At 44.5% G+C, this 14369-nt stretch overlaps 1 protein-coding gene across 1 annotated transcript in view; it reads right to left on the reverse strand.

Annotated features, from left to right (window-relative positions):
* Positions 1–284: 284 nt before the first annotated feature.
* LOC139594727 (tumor protein 63-like) overlaps positions 285–14369 on the reverse strand; it is a 33605-nt gene continuing 19520 nt past the window's right edge. Inside the window, exons 3-4 of the mRNA XM_071437084.1 lie at positions 724–978; positions 285–371 (exon numbers count right to left, since the gene is read on the reverse strand). Coding sequence (XP_071293185.1) covers positions 285–371; positions 724–978 — 342 coding nt within the window. The remainder of the gene's footprint in view (positions 372–723; positions 979–14369) is intronic.

The raw sequence follows: 14369 nt of genomic DNA on the forward strand, positions 1-14369 counted from the left end.
TGTTCTGAGCTATGAAGTCTCTAGAGATTGAACAATCAAGCCAGTCCCACTAAGGATCAAGAGCTGGGCTTCAGGCTTCAAGCTTCTGCCTTTTTTTTTTGTTAAGAAAAGAAGTGTTCTGAGAACAAAGTGTTAAATAAAAAATCCAAAACACCAAACCAACAACAAAACAACCCCACTCCCTTCAACAAAACCCCAAGCAACACGCAGGGCTGACCGGAGATGGGGACACACTGGGGTTCCCATACCAGCTGCAAGAGGAGAAATGCCAGAAAATGCCAGCCTCACACTCCATGGGTCTGAGCAAGGAGCACCACCTCCACCCTGCTGGCATGGCCCTGCGTGCCAAACCTCACACAAACCCACGGAGGCTGGAGAAAGCCAGGGGAAGCACTGAGGCACTGCTAATGCCCACCTCAGGTTTTACTCCAGTGCTCCTGCTAGGCCCAAAAGAGAGCCACTCGTTCATCATGCGTGATCTCTGCGTGACTGGTTTTTTGCAAGGCATTTTAGTCTCCAGGGATTTAGTAGTATTACTGAGGGTTAAATTCCCACCACACCCTCTAAGAGCAACCAAGATAAATGTCTCCCTTCTGTGTGACACATCATGCCCTGCAGAGGACTTGGGTCACTTTGTTCTTGCACAAGCCTGGGTATATATTACGTGATAAAGTCGCTACGAGCAGGGGGACCAAAGGCAGCGAAGGGATGCTGTGTCCTTACCGTCCACGTTGCTGACTTTGCTGTGCTGGACTGCTGAAATGAAACATCGAAGCTGTGAGGTCCTGGGTAGTCTGTGTTGGAAGGGATGGCTGGGGAGGGAGAGAGGGCATCAAAAGTCGAGCTGGGCTGGGCGTAGGGCGAGGGGGCCGTGACGCTGTTCTGCGCGTGCTCCGTGTTGTACGGGCTGGTGGAGGAAGAGCCATTCTGGATCTGCTGGTCCATGCTGTTCAGGAGCCCCAGGTTCGTGTACTGTGGCTGCAGGCAGAGAGATGCACAGAAGTGTTAGAGGAACTGCATCAGCACAGGCTGGCCAGACATGGCACAGCCTCCACCATGGAGGATGCACAGCATCATCTCAGCACCACTGCTCGTGTCACACCAGGAGGGAGATTTGCAAAGGATATCCCCCACTTGACATTGGTGACTGAAACAGAAAGGAGTACAGCTCCTCAGTCACACACTAGATCAACAGCAGAGCGGGGAAAACAGCCTGTGCATAACCAGGAGGTGATTTGCAGGGCAGAAAGCCATCACACAGAGATAGGGTTGCTATGTCTAGCAACAAAGTCAGACCTTTTCAAAGGTACTGCTGAAACCTGATAAAAGTCAGCAGATCCCCCTATATAGTGCAACTTGTACAAGGCTGCACCATCTTCAACAGTCTGATGTTCTACACAAAGGCTATGGATCTGATCCCACTACACAGGATGACATCAGGACCTCTAACTCAGGTGGTAACTGTGCTGAAATGTGACTCACTGGAAAAACTGCTAGGTGCCACTATCAGAACCTTGCATTCAACTCCCAGTGACCAGTCACAGACAGTGGTGGAGAATCAAAGGTCTCATCAAGTAGGATGAAAACAGCATGGAAGGCTTCTTAAGAACTATCATTTGTACAGTTAAGTAGTACTTAAGTGCTACTTAGCATTTTAAAAGCTTTCAAGTACAAACAATACATGAAACAACTGGAATACATCAAAACTACAAACCTCTGAGAACAGAGTACAGAAAGGGCAAAGCTTAGATTAAGGAGAGGTTAACCAAAAAAATACATCTAATACCCTAAATTCAATGTGTAGCCATGGTCCCCCACATCAAAGAGAGTGGAACACAGTTTAGAGGAAGGTGAGAAGAATAAGAAAATCCTTTTAATGCCATCCTGTAACATGACAGTAGATGACTTTTCAGCCTGGAAAAAAGACTATGAGAAGAAAGGTGAACTCAGCATGATAGAAGGTGAAAAATTCCTAGGCGACATGGAAAAACAGCAAATACAAAATTAATTTTCATGTTCTTTTAAAAGAGGAGTTGAGGAATAAGCAAACATCTTGAGCAGAATTTTGGCTTAAACACACAGTTATTCTTCACAAAAGATGTATGCTTCACAAAACCCACAAATAAACATGGATTTTTTTTCTGCCACAAAATGTCACAATACTAAAAGCATAAGTTCAAAAAGGCAGGAGACAAGTTCTGCTTGAGAAAAATACATCAAAACAAGTGTATCTAATTTAAAAAATCTGAACTACCAACACTTGGAAGCTGGGAAAGTATTCTGGAGAAAGTTACACAACTGCCACACGTTTTTAATCCTCCGAAGGACACGGCACTGGCCAGAGGGGCAGGTCAGCAGGCAAGTGGGATTCAGTCAGGTACATTGGGTTCACAGCCTCATCCCACTAACTGTGCCCATCTCAGGGCAAGCAGCATCACAAAGGTTTGTGGTGCCTATTCCCAGCGGTTCTGGGCTCAGCCAAGAACATGCAGCAATAAAGGCACCTGGTTCTGCTGTTAGCTGCTGACACAGCAGAAGGGACTCAGGCTCTTTCTCTGATCCAAGGCTCCAAGCAGCTCATGTCCCTTAACATCCTGTAGGCTCCAATCCCCACCACAGTGATCAAGCTATCTTGTCAGTATTTCAGCTACTCTGCTCACAACTTCCCTCATCTTTCCAGCAGTTATTCCTGCTCTTATCAGCCACAAAGCAAAGGCTCCCTGAGTCAGAGCATCAACCAAAAGATCCATAACAAAAAGCTTTCTCAATACTGGGACTCCCAGTAGCCCTACTGAAGCTTCGAGTAGCATAACACTCCTCCAAAGACCTGAAAGGGAAGGGCAGAACCTATCTGCTGAGCTCTCCTGGGAACTTTGGATAAGCCATTTAACATCCAGCTTTACCAGTCACTTCAGCCTTTCACAGAGGAAAACAGGATGGTCCCCTTGCCAAGATGAAGTGTCTTCCATGTGCCCAAAGACTTCACACTCAGCTGTACTTCCAAAATGGAAGTAGAGAAATTTAAACCACTCACTGCAGCTCTTCCTTTGGTTTCTGTTTCACTAGAAGAAGCTATTATTTTATGGGGGTTTTATTAAACACTCAAGGTGAGGCTGGTGCTCTGGGGTCTTCAGTGAGGCACATGGGACCTTCCAGAGATGGATCAGCTCACAGGAGCTGTGCTGTGAAGGTCTGGGCAGGGGGGAACAGCACAGAAAACTTAATTTTGGAAGCTGGGATAGGCTGCAGAGAGAAGGGAGACCTGGTTCCCTCCCTCGCTCTGTCAGCGACTCACTGTGTCCTTGGGCAAGGCACCTCTCCTCCCCCTCCACCCTCACCCTACTGCAGGCAGCAAGGTCTGCAGGGCAGGGATTGCTCCTCACCCTGTAAAAAGCCCTGCACTTAATGGGCCTCCTTTGTCTCAGGCCTGCAGGCAGCAGAGTAATAAAAGCAATTACATATTGAGTCCTAATCCTGGGTGAACCAGTGACTCAGGTTAGTCATTTGCCCTCCTTGCCTCAGTTTCCCCCTCTGGAGCAGTGTGGATGTTATTAGTGCCCAGCACCCCTGTTAGATGGGAGAGCTTGTATTTAATTGGACTCAAAGCTAAATAGTTGATGGGGGAGAGAGCAATCCAGACTGGTTCTTCTTCTCCAAAAGGAGATTGCAGCTTTGGCAACACAGATGACAGTTATGTCTCATCTCCTGCAGGCTATTCACTCAACCAAGACCTATTTAACGGACTTTTGGTGCACGTCTTCCCTCGAGGCTAATTCCATATGGAAAGAGCCAGAATTCTGATGTGCTGCACCAGGAAGAGTCTTTTTCCTTATCAATAATTTTGCATTTAATCAAATAACACTCCTACCCCAGAATATCCTAGTGAGACCTGAAGCCTTCTCAAAAATGTAGAAGTATCATTCAATTGTTTCATTCCTCACGGAGATTATAATCAGACACGCTCCCTAACCAGCAAATGATGAGAAGACAGCTGTGATGAAAACAGTCTCCTACACCAGCTCAGACACACAGACAGCAGAACAATAGTGTTTCAACTTTCACTTAAAAACTATTTCTCTAATCCCAGGCCACTTAAGCTAATGGGGAAAGATGGCCAAACAAGCGGTCAGTGTTAACAAGACAGCACAGCCTGGAAATGCTGAAGGTGCTGCCTGGGATCCAATTAAACAAAAATAATAAAATAAGTGCCCCATTAAAATGTAAGATATCCTTCAGATATTCCAAGATCCTTTTCATTCCTTTCAGTCCAGGGACCATCTGTCTAAATGTTATCGGCGGAGCAGCCATTCCAGTGCATTTATACACTCACATGCCACAGCCGAATGCCGTGTCCCCATTTGCTCTTTAAATAACTATTAATCTCCTTGCACTTATCCTCATGCTGACACAAGCAGCTGTTGGGCTCCCCTTCTGCTGCTTCGAGTCCCGCCAGCCTTTCACCTTCCCTGGCCCCTGTGTCCCCTCCCCAGGCAGGTGCTCCATCCCTGTGACAAAGCCACCAGGTTTGCCCAGCCCAGCACTAAGCCCGGTCTCCCAGCTGTGCCCCAAGGCAGGCACGGAGTTGTTTGCGCTCAAGGGGTCAACACCTGAACTGCCTGCAAGGTTTTGGAGGAATCTGATAAGGCTTGGGGAGGCACACGCCTTGTGACAACAGGACAATTAGAGGGGCAGCAGGCCCGGGGAAGGCACACGCAGGAATTCACCCCCCTGGCCCCTGGGGTGGGGAGAACAAAGAGAGGCTGCAGACTGTCTGCAAGGTATTGCCCCTCAGGAGGGGGCTGCAGGGCGTGTGTTTGCACACACACTGCTTCCTTTCACCATTCACAGAAAGGAACACAACAGCATTTCATCCAGAAATTAATCCTGGTAGGTTGGGAGCATAGAATTTAACACATGCTCATATTTTGCTGTGGGGTTCTTTTAAATGACTGAAATGTAGCCCGACCACCAATTCCTGATATAAACAGAAAGCTATTCGGTGGAAAGAAATGAATTGCATATAAAGCTGAAAGAACAGATTATCTAATTTTCAGTGCCTTTGTTTGCTATTTTGTTCCCTCCACCAAGTTTCCGAAACTATTAATATCATTGAACCATTATAAAAACCTCCAGGCAAGTCTAACAGCAAATAATTAGAGAGCTACAATTAGATCTTAGACCACGTATTTCGGAACATCATCTCAACAACGCATCTTGAACTATCAGTTTCGCTTCGTACGTCCCATCAGCTTCACTTTCGGGTTCTTATGCTAACTCATGCTTGCGGGTCAGGAGAAACATGGCTCTGCCGGAGGGGTTGCTGAATTAAAACCAGACTGGAAACCGGCGATAGTGAAGCACGGTGGATGTGCCCCGGGCGCACGGGGGGACAGCAGAGCCGGGGCCAGCGGCTCCGGGGCGCTTGCCACCAGAGGGCAATGCAAATGCTCCGGCACGGCAGAGCCGCAGCAGGGCAAGATGCCCCAGCCCACCCAAACCCTTCTCTCACCCTGCCCTGCAGCAAGAACCCAGCCCTGGCTCTCCAGCCTAAAGCCCATTGTGTAAATTAATAAGGTTGTGAGAAAGATCTGCAAAAAGACCCTCCGTTGGAAAGGAAGTAACTAGTGCAAGTCATGAAAAGCTCTGAAGGGGACTTCCACGTCAAAAAATCCCCTAAAATACACAGCTCCAGCTATTAACTACCCAGTTAGCAGCATTTCTGAGAGTTTTGAGGGTTTCTCCACTTGAGAAAATAGATGAAAAGTTACCATCCTCAGGTGTAGAACACCTAGATGCCTCCACCCCTATCAAAACCCTTTTCCCTAACACCAAAAGAACAAGCATTACCATACACACCTACTGACTGCATTTTAATTCTCACCACCAGGTCTATCTACACAGCTCAAGAGCAGTGTCCAACTACCCAAAAGCCTTGCAAAACACCTGGTGCTTATTCTCCAAAGATATGAGATGATGAAACTAATAAACTACCATAGTTATTAGCAACAAGAACATTTGCACAGCACTTTGGACATCCTGTGCTTTGTCCTTAACCACACCACAATGATGCACTAGGGCTATCTCTTGTAGGACTAATAAGCAACTTACAGCAATATTTCAGTGCTGGCCCAGGGAAACACTCAGACTCCTGCTGGGGAACAGCTATCTTAAAAGCAGCAGGAGAAATGTTTCTATCCAAATCAGATGATACACAACTCAAATATACCCAGAAATATTTAAATCCACCTAGCAAAGGATTTTAGTAGGGGGAAATAAGTCCCTTAAGCTCAACAGAAGGCCTTCTATCAGAATTATTAACCAAGATATTGCTGACTGCCATTTGCTCTGATGGCAGCTGATACAATACCCCATGTCAGCACTCTGCTTGTGCCATGACAGAGCAGTGCCAAGAAATAAAGGGCTCCACCTATGGCCCTCAGCTAAGATCAGGGCTGAAGCAGAGACAGCTCACTCATCGCAATGAAAGCTGTGATTTACTTTGCCTCTCTAGTCTCTTTTCTCACATAAAAAACCCCAAACAAACAAAAAAACTAACCAAAAAACCAAATTAAAAAAAAGAGGGAGAGAAAGACTGAAAAATTTACAAATGCAGTTTGGACACTGCTCTGGTCCCCTTCAAGCTATGAGGGGAAGAAGTGCAGAGCTCATTTCAACAGCAGCTCGGCCACACTCCCTCCAGCTCCAGTTCTAAAATGGAAACAAATCCTGTGGGTCTATTCTGCAGTGGCTTTTCCACAGAACTACTGTGGAGCTGGATACACCAAGCACTTGGAAACCCTCAGATAAAATGATAATGTGCACCATATACCCAACGTGAAAAGCAAGGGGACAAGTAACTTTGGTTGAACTGAAGATACCAACAGTTATCAAGATTGATTTGTTCTAGGATAGTGCCTGGAAACCTATCTGATTTGAGTAATCCCACTCTTGGGTCATTGCTTTTTCCAGGAAGAGAGGAGGCTATTTCCCATCCCAGTGGTATAACAAGTTCTCAGTGCAATGGAGGGCATTGAATTAAAAGAAGCCCTGGAGTCAATCACTCTGGATATTAAACCTGCTGCAGCACAACCAAACAGCCTCTCCTCAGCTCAATCCCACCTGTAAGCAGGGGGCACAAATATTTCTGCATATTTCCTCCTTTACTATTAAGAAGGGAATCCATTTGAGATCTACAGGGCTGTACAATATGCACAACCATCGTAATTTTAAGAAACTAAATTCAAGACTAATAAAGAAAAAAAATTCTTCTTCCAAGAAGAACAAAAACCAAAACCCCATGAGTGACACACACAATCCTTCTGCACAGTTATTTCATGTTAAGTAGTTAGATAAACCTAGGAGTTGTCTGGACAGCTTCCAACACCACCTAAACACATAGGAAAGCCTAAGGAAGACACTCCATTTCAATCATTTTCTCCTCCTGGGGAGGAGAAAAAAACAAACCAAACCCAGCCCCCATAACTACTCTCTTCCCCCCAAAAAACCCACCATTAAATGACCAACTCAAATCACACCACTATGTTTCAAGCTTAAAAACTTGACTGCTCTGCCCACTTTACCAGAGCATCCCTTCTGCCCCAGCCATCCCCATCAGCCCTATGGCCCATTTGGTGAACAGTACAGAAGCTGAACAGGAGAAATCAGTGCACATCAGTGATCCACAAACACATACAGAATCACACTTGAACAACAATCTGGCTTGTACACTGGAGGAGGCAGAAGAGTCTGTGCCATTTTCACTGGGATGAGCTATTCCAGCAGGCACGCAGTGCCACATCTACACCCCTTAGGTTCACAGGAGCAGCACAATTTCAAGAGCCATACCCTGTACAGCTGCAGGTCACATTTCACTGAGCCACGGGACTGTTGAACACAGCACAACTTCATGTTCAAGTTAGAGTCCACAAATGCAAGTATGTGTGGGCTCAGAGAATAAGACAAGTGAACAAAAAGCAACGTGAGGGTGAGTTCCTGTCCACTCACAAGGGCTGTAAGCTTTGGAGTTGTCCTGTTCCCCCCAGCTGTAATAGTTTTCTGCTTTAGCTAAACTTTGAGTTGTGCCCCTTGGTTAATTCATTTTGTTTTTCAGCCAGGAGCAAGCAGGGTGTCTTTTAAAACAAGTACAGCCCAAAGCAGGAATGCCTGTAATTCCTGACTCCTACCACCTGCCACAGGTTCACATAAGAGACCTTGTCTAATTCAAGGATTATCAGAGTGACAGTGCATCCCACTCCATAGAAATATTAAGGCTGGTCACCCTACACTGTGTAAGTATGTCTAAATATTTTCCAGTGCATTTAAAAATAAAACCCCCGATTTCCCTAGAGCAGAATTTAGGCTCTTAAAAATATTTCTAAATCGGGCTCTTGAAAAAAGTTCTACTTGCATAGAAAGCAACGGTGTTTCTGAAAGTCAGATAATTTTAGAGTTTTTAGACTATAAAGCTTCCATAAAACAAAAAATCCCTTTCATAAACATAAACCACTTTCATTAGAGTATCTTGGCTATGCTCAGTTATTTTGAAAATTCAGACAGTTTAAAACAGGAAAGTCCAAGACCCACCCCCCTGCACACAGTCATTTCTTGACCCTGAGCTTGTGCTCAGCAATTTACTTGACATGTAATTTGAAAACATATCAACAAAAAAGAAGGTACTAAAAAAAGGAAATCATACAATATGATCTCTATGAAATGCATGAAATCACAAGACATTACAACTCCATGATCTTAAAAGAAATTGATTAATAACCCAAACACTCAGCTTCCTAAAACTGAAAGAGAAGCCAAGAGTTTCCTACGTTCTCCTATTACCAGCTGGACAACACAACATCAGCAAAGATCTGAAGAGCCATAAAGCACAGACAAATAGGAAAAGCACTCCTTCACACTCCCTGGAGATGTAAACATAACTGAAGACAAAGACCTGCATCAGAAAAAGATGCCAAGGTCTTGGCAAGGCTTTTTTTGCCTGATTTCAGTGGCTGAGAACAAATGTGAGATCCCAGCTCAGACAGCTGCCCAGAAATCCTGTGTGCTGAGTTTGTACAGCAATGCTGAAAAGTTGGATAAAAAAAATAAAAATAGAACTTTAAACATTAAGAGGGACCAATTAAAATACAAATGGGGAGGTGGGGAGGAGAAGCAGGGGCTGGAGAGGAAAACTCCAGTAGTTGATTAAAGCTGCCTTGTTTCTAAAACTCTTTATTGGACAGTAACCATTGATGTTATCAGTCATCTCAGACATGCAGCATTTTATTGTGTTGAGAGGGCAGCTTAGGCTGGACAGGATATCTGTGTGTCATCCACAGTGAAAGGCTGCAGGCTCAGTAACCACCAAAGTATGGCCAAAGGGCACAAGGACAGTAAATAACCAGGGTCAGAATAGAACCAGGAATTGAAGTTAGCTCTCAAATTCATCATTATGCTCAATAAAATCCAAATGCATCATCTTTTAGACATGAAAGTAAAATACTCCAGCTTAGTAGCATTTTAGTCAGAACAAGAAATTCAGATCATCTGCAAGTTAAATAAGTCAAGCAGTTAAACACACAGGAAAAAAAAAAAAGAGAAAAAGAAAGAAAAAAAAAGCCACACACATAAACCCCCCACGCCCACTCTTTGAAGCATGGTGCAACTATGGAATATAAGAATTCATAAGAAGAGTTATAGGAGGGCAAAGGGCAGATTAAAACAAGTTAGAGCAAGCAGAGGAAAAGGGTTACACAGCAGCATCAGAGTCCTTATAGGTAAAAGGAAGATCTGCTGGATTTGCTAATGTATTTGGCCATTTCTTCTGTCCAAATCAAGAAAATTCCTGGATGGTGTTCCCAAAAGCCTGGACACCAAACAGCAGACTGAAAAGCTTTCAAGGTTGAGGGGGGTGTCAAGAGGACTGAATGCCAAATTCTGATTAGATCCCAACTGCAGAGAACAAAAGGAGGCAGGGCTTTGCCTTCCAACGCTATTTTTTGTATGAAAGCAGCTCCTGGGCTGCACCAAGCTGGCATTGCCTGAGCCCAAGGATCTGTTGGGGTTCAGTACAGCAGGATACACACAGCCAGGAGACCTATATCAGAAACAGCTTCACATCACTACTGCAGCTTACTCAGGGGTGAGCAGGAACTTTCTGTGGTGTTTTCCAAAGATGGCAGGCTGTGCATACACGAAACACAAAAGCCAGTCCTTGGGGGGGGGGGGAGGGGGTGAGTGTACACAGACACAACATGCATGCAAAGGCACTGCTTCTTTCACAGTGACTTCACTCCATCAGCTTTACAAACATCAAGAATATTTTCCCCAACTATTGAAATCAGTTTGCCACATATGCTGCAGATGCAGGATTTCCAATGGGCTCTCTGGCATGGGGCTTCCAATGTCTAACAGCAAAACTAAACTCAGTTTTCAGCACTTCCCTCCCTGTCCAATACTACTGACTGCAGTAAACACCAGGACACATGGTGCCATGGTCATTTATGCAAGGCACAGCTTCAGAGATTTACATTTGAGGTATTCAGATGCACAGACCTTTCCCTGTGCAGACAGAAAGCTGTTCCAGATTTCTGAGTAACAATATACCTACTAATTTCCATCTGACACCACAAACTCCCTACCCCTCCAACCTGAACATTCACAATTCCTTTCAGACACAAAACACAGTGGACTGACCAAGGCTCATCTCAACAACTTTGGAAACAGGAAACTACTGCATGATACTGAAGTGGCAAAGTCCTGGTGACGCCTAGGCAGGGTACATTCTGGTTTCCTTTAAAAGAACTTCTTGCATACTTTCCTGCTGCTGAAAGAAGGTGGAGGGAGATTTACTCATCTATTCAGTTCTAGTCAGTCACCACCAGCACTCTGGAGGGAGCCAATCCTTTGACTATGGATGAAATGCAGAACTGCAGCAGTGAGAAGTCACAGTAAAGGCTTGCAGAGGCTACTGAGAATCTCAGAGACATAACTTAAATCTGCAGAATCCAAATTTTACAGAGCACTTAGAATTTTTTTTTTTGTGCCATTGCTCTTCAAAAAATATTTTTGTGATTCCCAAAGACCCCATGACATTACCTAAAAAAGCTAAAACAAACAAGCAAAATTATTAAATACACTTTTCAGTCATTTCCCATCAGCAGAGATCCAGCTGCTGACTCAACACTTCTGCTGGCATCCACCTATTCCTATTGTTCTGTTCCCCTTGGCTCCCGAGGCGCCACGCTCCAGCCCTGTGCATCATCCCCTGACACAGCTGGACCACGGCTCTGCAGCACAGGCATTTCTGCCTCAGCAGCACAGCCCAGAAGCCCAGCACCTCCTCCCCTCTCCCCCAAGTTGGCAAGATTCTGTCTATTTACTTCCTAGATGTGGATTAAAACTGAAAGATTCATATCTACTGAGACACAATCCATCCCTTTCATTCCCAGACACTACCCCACCATAAAATATTTCCCCTTCCCTCCCTAAACTGGGCGTCTCCTCCCACTTTCTTGCCCTTGGTAAAAACATTCATCTTCTTGCCATCTTGAGGAAGTTGGACTCATCTCAAATTTCACCAGGTCCCCTTGTATACCACTTCCCAAAGTCCTTGGGGGGAAGTTTAATCCGGATCCAAACTCTGGAATCGATCCCAAGAGGCTGCTGGGCTCCAATCAATGCATTAATTTTCAAGCATGCTCAGCCTTGCCACTTGGGTCCACTTCCAAAGTGAGCGGACTGTGCACAAGCCCAGAAATTCATCACACCTCATGCCATCCACTCAAGATAGAACACACACGTCCTGGTTAAAACACTGCTCCTTTAGCTGCTCCACTAAGACCCCAGGTGAAACAGCAGTGGCAAGGGATTTGCAAAAATACAAGATATCATTGAGCACACTTGGATCAACTCCCAGGTGACTCAATTCTAGTACAAATTTTAAAAAAAATCCAACAGGCACCAGGAAAAAAAAAAGCAGCCACCAAAAAAGCTGCCCTGCTTATCTACCATGTTTTTGTTGCTTGCTTGTGCATGGAGCTGATAACAATGGTCAGTAATTTCAAATAAAATCACCAAATTTAAATTCAAGTTTCCAAAGAGGATCCAAGTTTACTTTGCCAACGTCAAGGACCTAAACCTTTCCTGTCTCTTATCTGAGATTTCCTGAACAGTCGTTTCTTACTGGGTTTACTCCTTATATTAGCAGCCTTACAGAAGTAAAACCCCAATCCCCTTAAATGTCATCCTGCTCTTTGCTCCTTGCCCCAGCAGCTAGGCTAACCCTGGACAGCCTCTCATAGGCTCTCCTTTAGAAGAGAGCTCATATGAAATAGTGCAGAGAAACAGGGGTGAACCTTCCTTGTCAGTAGCTCTCAGCCAAATCATCACTTGCAAAGTATGTTCTGGGCTGCTATACAAAAAGCTTTATGCCACGGTCTGCTCCTACAGCTCTTTAAGCCATCTGACAATCACAGCCTCTTCTCCCAGCACTGCAAGGCTCTGATGGGAAACTCTGGGAGACTGAAAACTGGATGATTTCTCAGGAATAATTTAGTGCTGTAACTGAAGAAGACAAAACAAAACAGGGAGATTTTGAAGAACAGCAAGTTTATTCATTGGAGAGACCCACCCGCATGCCGGACCGTGGCTGAGCTCGTGTGTCACTCTAAAGATCACTGCCTTGGAGAGCTGACAGGGGACTGCAAAGATCATGGCACTGAGACAGCAGAGAATCCAGAAAACACGTGCAAGGGAGAAAAAAGTTGAACCTTAACACCCTTGGAGAGTAATTATTTTCCTCTTAATTCTACTTGATACCAAAAGTGACTTAATACTAATCCAGGCCAAGTGGCACAAAGAGCTTTGAGCTCACTTCTCTGCTGGAGAGGATGGAGTGAGTGCTGCTGTTGGAGTACAAGAAGCTCCTCTCCTTTCTCATGATTTATGCAACCTAGCTTTAAAAGAGTTGCATTCATTTTATTGCCTACTCTGCACATTCTCAAGAGGCGTTGGAGGCAGTGCCAGAAAAATAACAGGGTTTAACAATGTCTAGCACAAATCCATCGGTGCAAGAGCTCCTTTCTGAAGCGTTTCCAGATTTTTTTTTTCAGTGGGAACATTTTGTAAATAGAATTTAAAATTTGCCTTGAGCCAGGCAACACCCGCTTTTATTCAGCCCTCCACGATAATGAAATAAGTAGTTTCTCCACTAGTTATAACTAATGCCTTCCAGAGGAAAAAGTGCAAAGCAAATGGTTTACACCCTCTCACATCCCACATCCACAACTTTCCTGTTGCAGATGCCATGCCTTCTTCATAGATCTACTGAAGCTTCTGTCTCACAGTAAATAGAGCTGCAACTGGAAATAAACCCTTCCACAGAGTTTATGCCTTCCACAAGGTGTAACTTGACAAATGCAGACAAAAAGGTTGCCACCAGATGGGCTGAAACACAAGGTAGAAAAAGTTCCTTTCTGGTGTTTCTCTATGCCCAAGGAGAAAAAAAAAAAAGCTATTTCACTCAACTTAAAGTCATTAGATCATTATTTAAAACAAAGCAGGTAAAAGAAAGAAAAATAGCTCCTGAGGGAGCTAGGCAATAGCATAACTGGGCTCATGTTGGAAGAAATCAGAGAAATCGGGTGTTGGTGACACCGTCGAAGATTCGTCAGACCAATAAAAATAACTAGTCAAAAGAGCAATTCTAGTCCCCAAGGAAAAAAACATTACCAAACTATGGAGATTATATATATATACACACACACATATATATGAATAATTTCATCCAATGTCAACCAATGTCTCAACCAATGTCAACTTACAGCAAAGAAAATGGACCATCTGTTGCAACCACTTCAAAATGTAAAACATCCTGACCACACTGCAATGGCAGCTCTTTTTCATCTCTCACATGGAAAAACTATTTTCTTACTAGAAAATATTTAGAATTTTTTTTTTTGCCAAACGAAACAAGAAACTGAGAAGATCATCTGTCCCTGATTTCGTAGTGCTTACTAATCTTTCTTTTGACCATGGAAAATTGTAAAACAGAGCTGCCATTTCCAATCTGATCTCAAGTGTGATTACATGACTGCACAAACCCCAGAGCGTGTACGTAACCGAGCAGTACCAACACTTCACACACAGCCAGGCTGCCCTGATTTCTGCACAACTACTGCACAGTTAAAGCAGTGCAGATGGTCAAATGTCAGCAGGTTTCATTTCTGTGTGATAAAACACACATTTTATTTTTTCCATCCACGTGCAGGTTAAAATCTGCTGAGGTCTCATCCCTCCACCTAAACAAGGAGAGGATTTCTCCAGGCAAAATCCTCAACTTGTTGCTCAGCATGGTGGTCATATTACCTGTACTACCA

The sequence above is a fragment of the Agelaius tricolor genome, unplaced genomic scaffold (genome assembly GCF_023055355.1).
Source record: "Agelaius tricolor isolate 1412-34295 unplaced genomic scaffold, bAgeTri1.0.p SCAF_12, whole genome shotgun sequence".
NCBI classification, from domain to species: Eukaryota; Metazoa; Chordata; class Aves; order Passeriformes; family Icteridae; genus Agelaius; species Agelaius tricolor.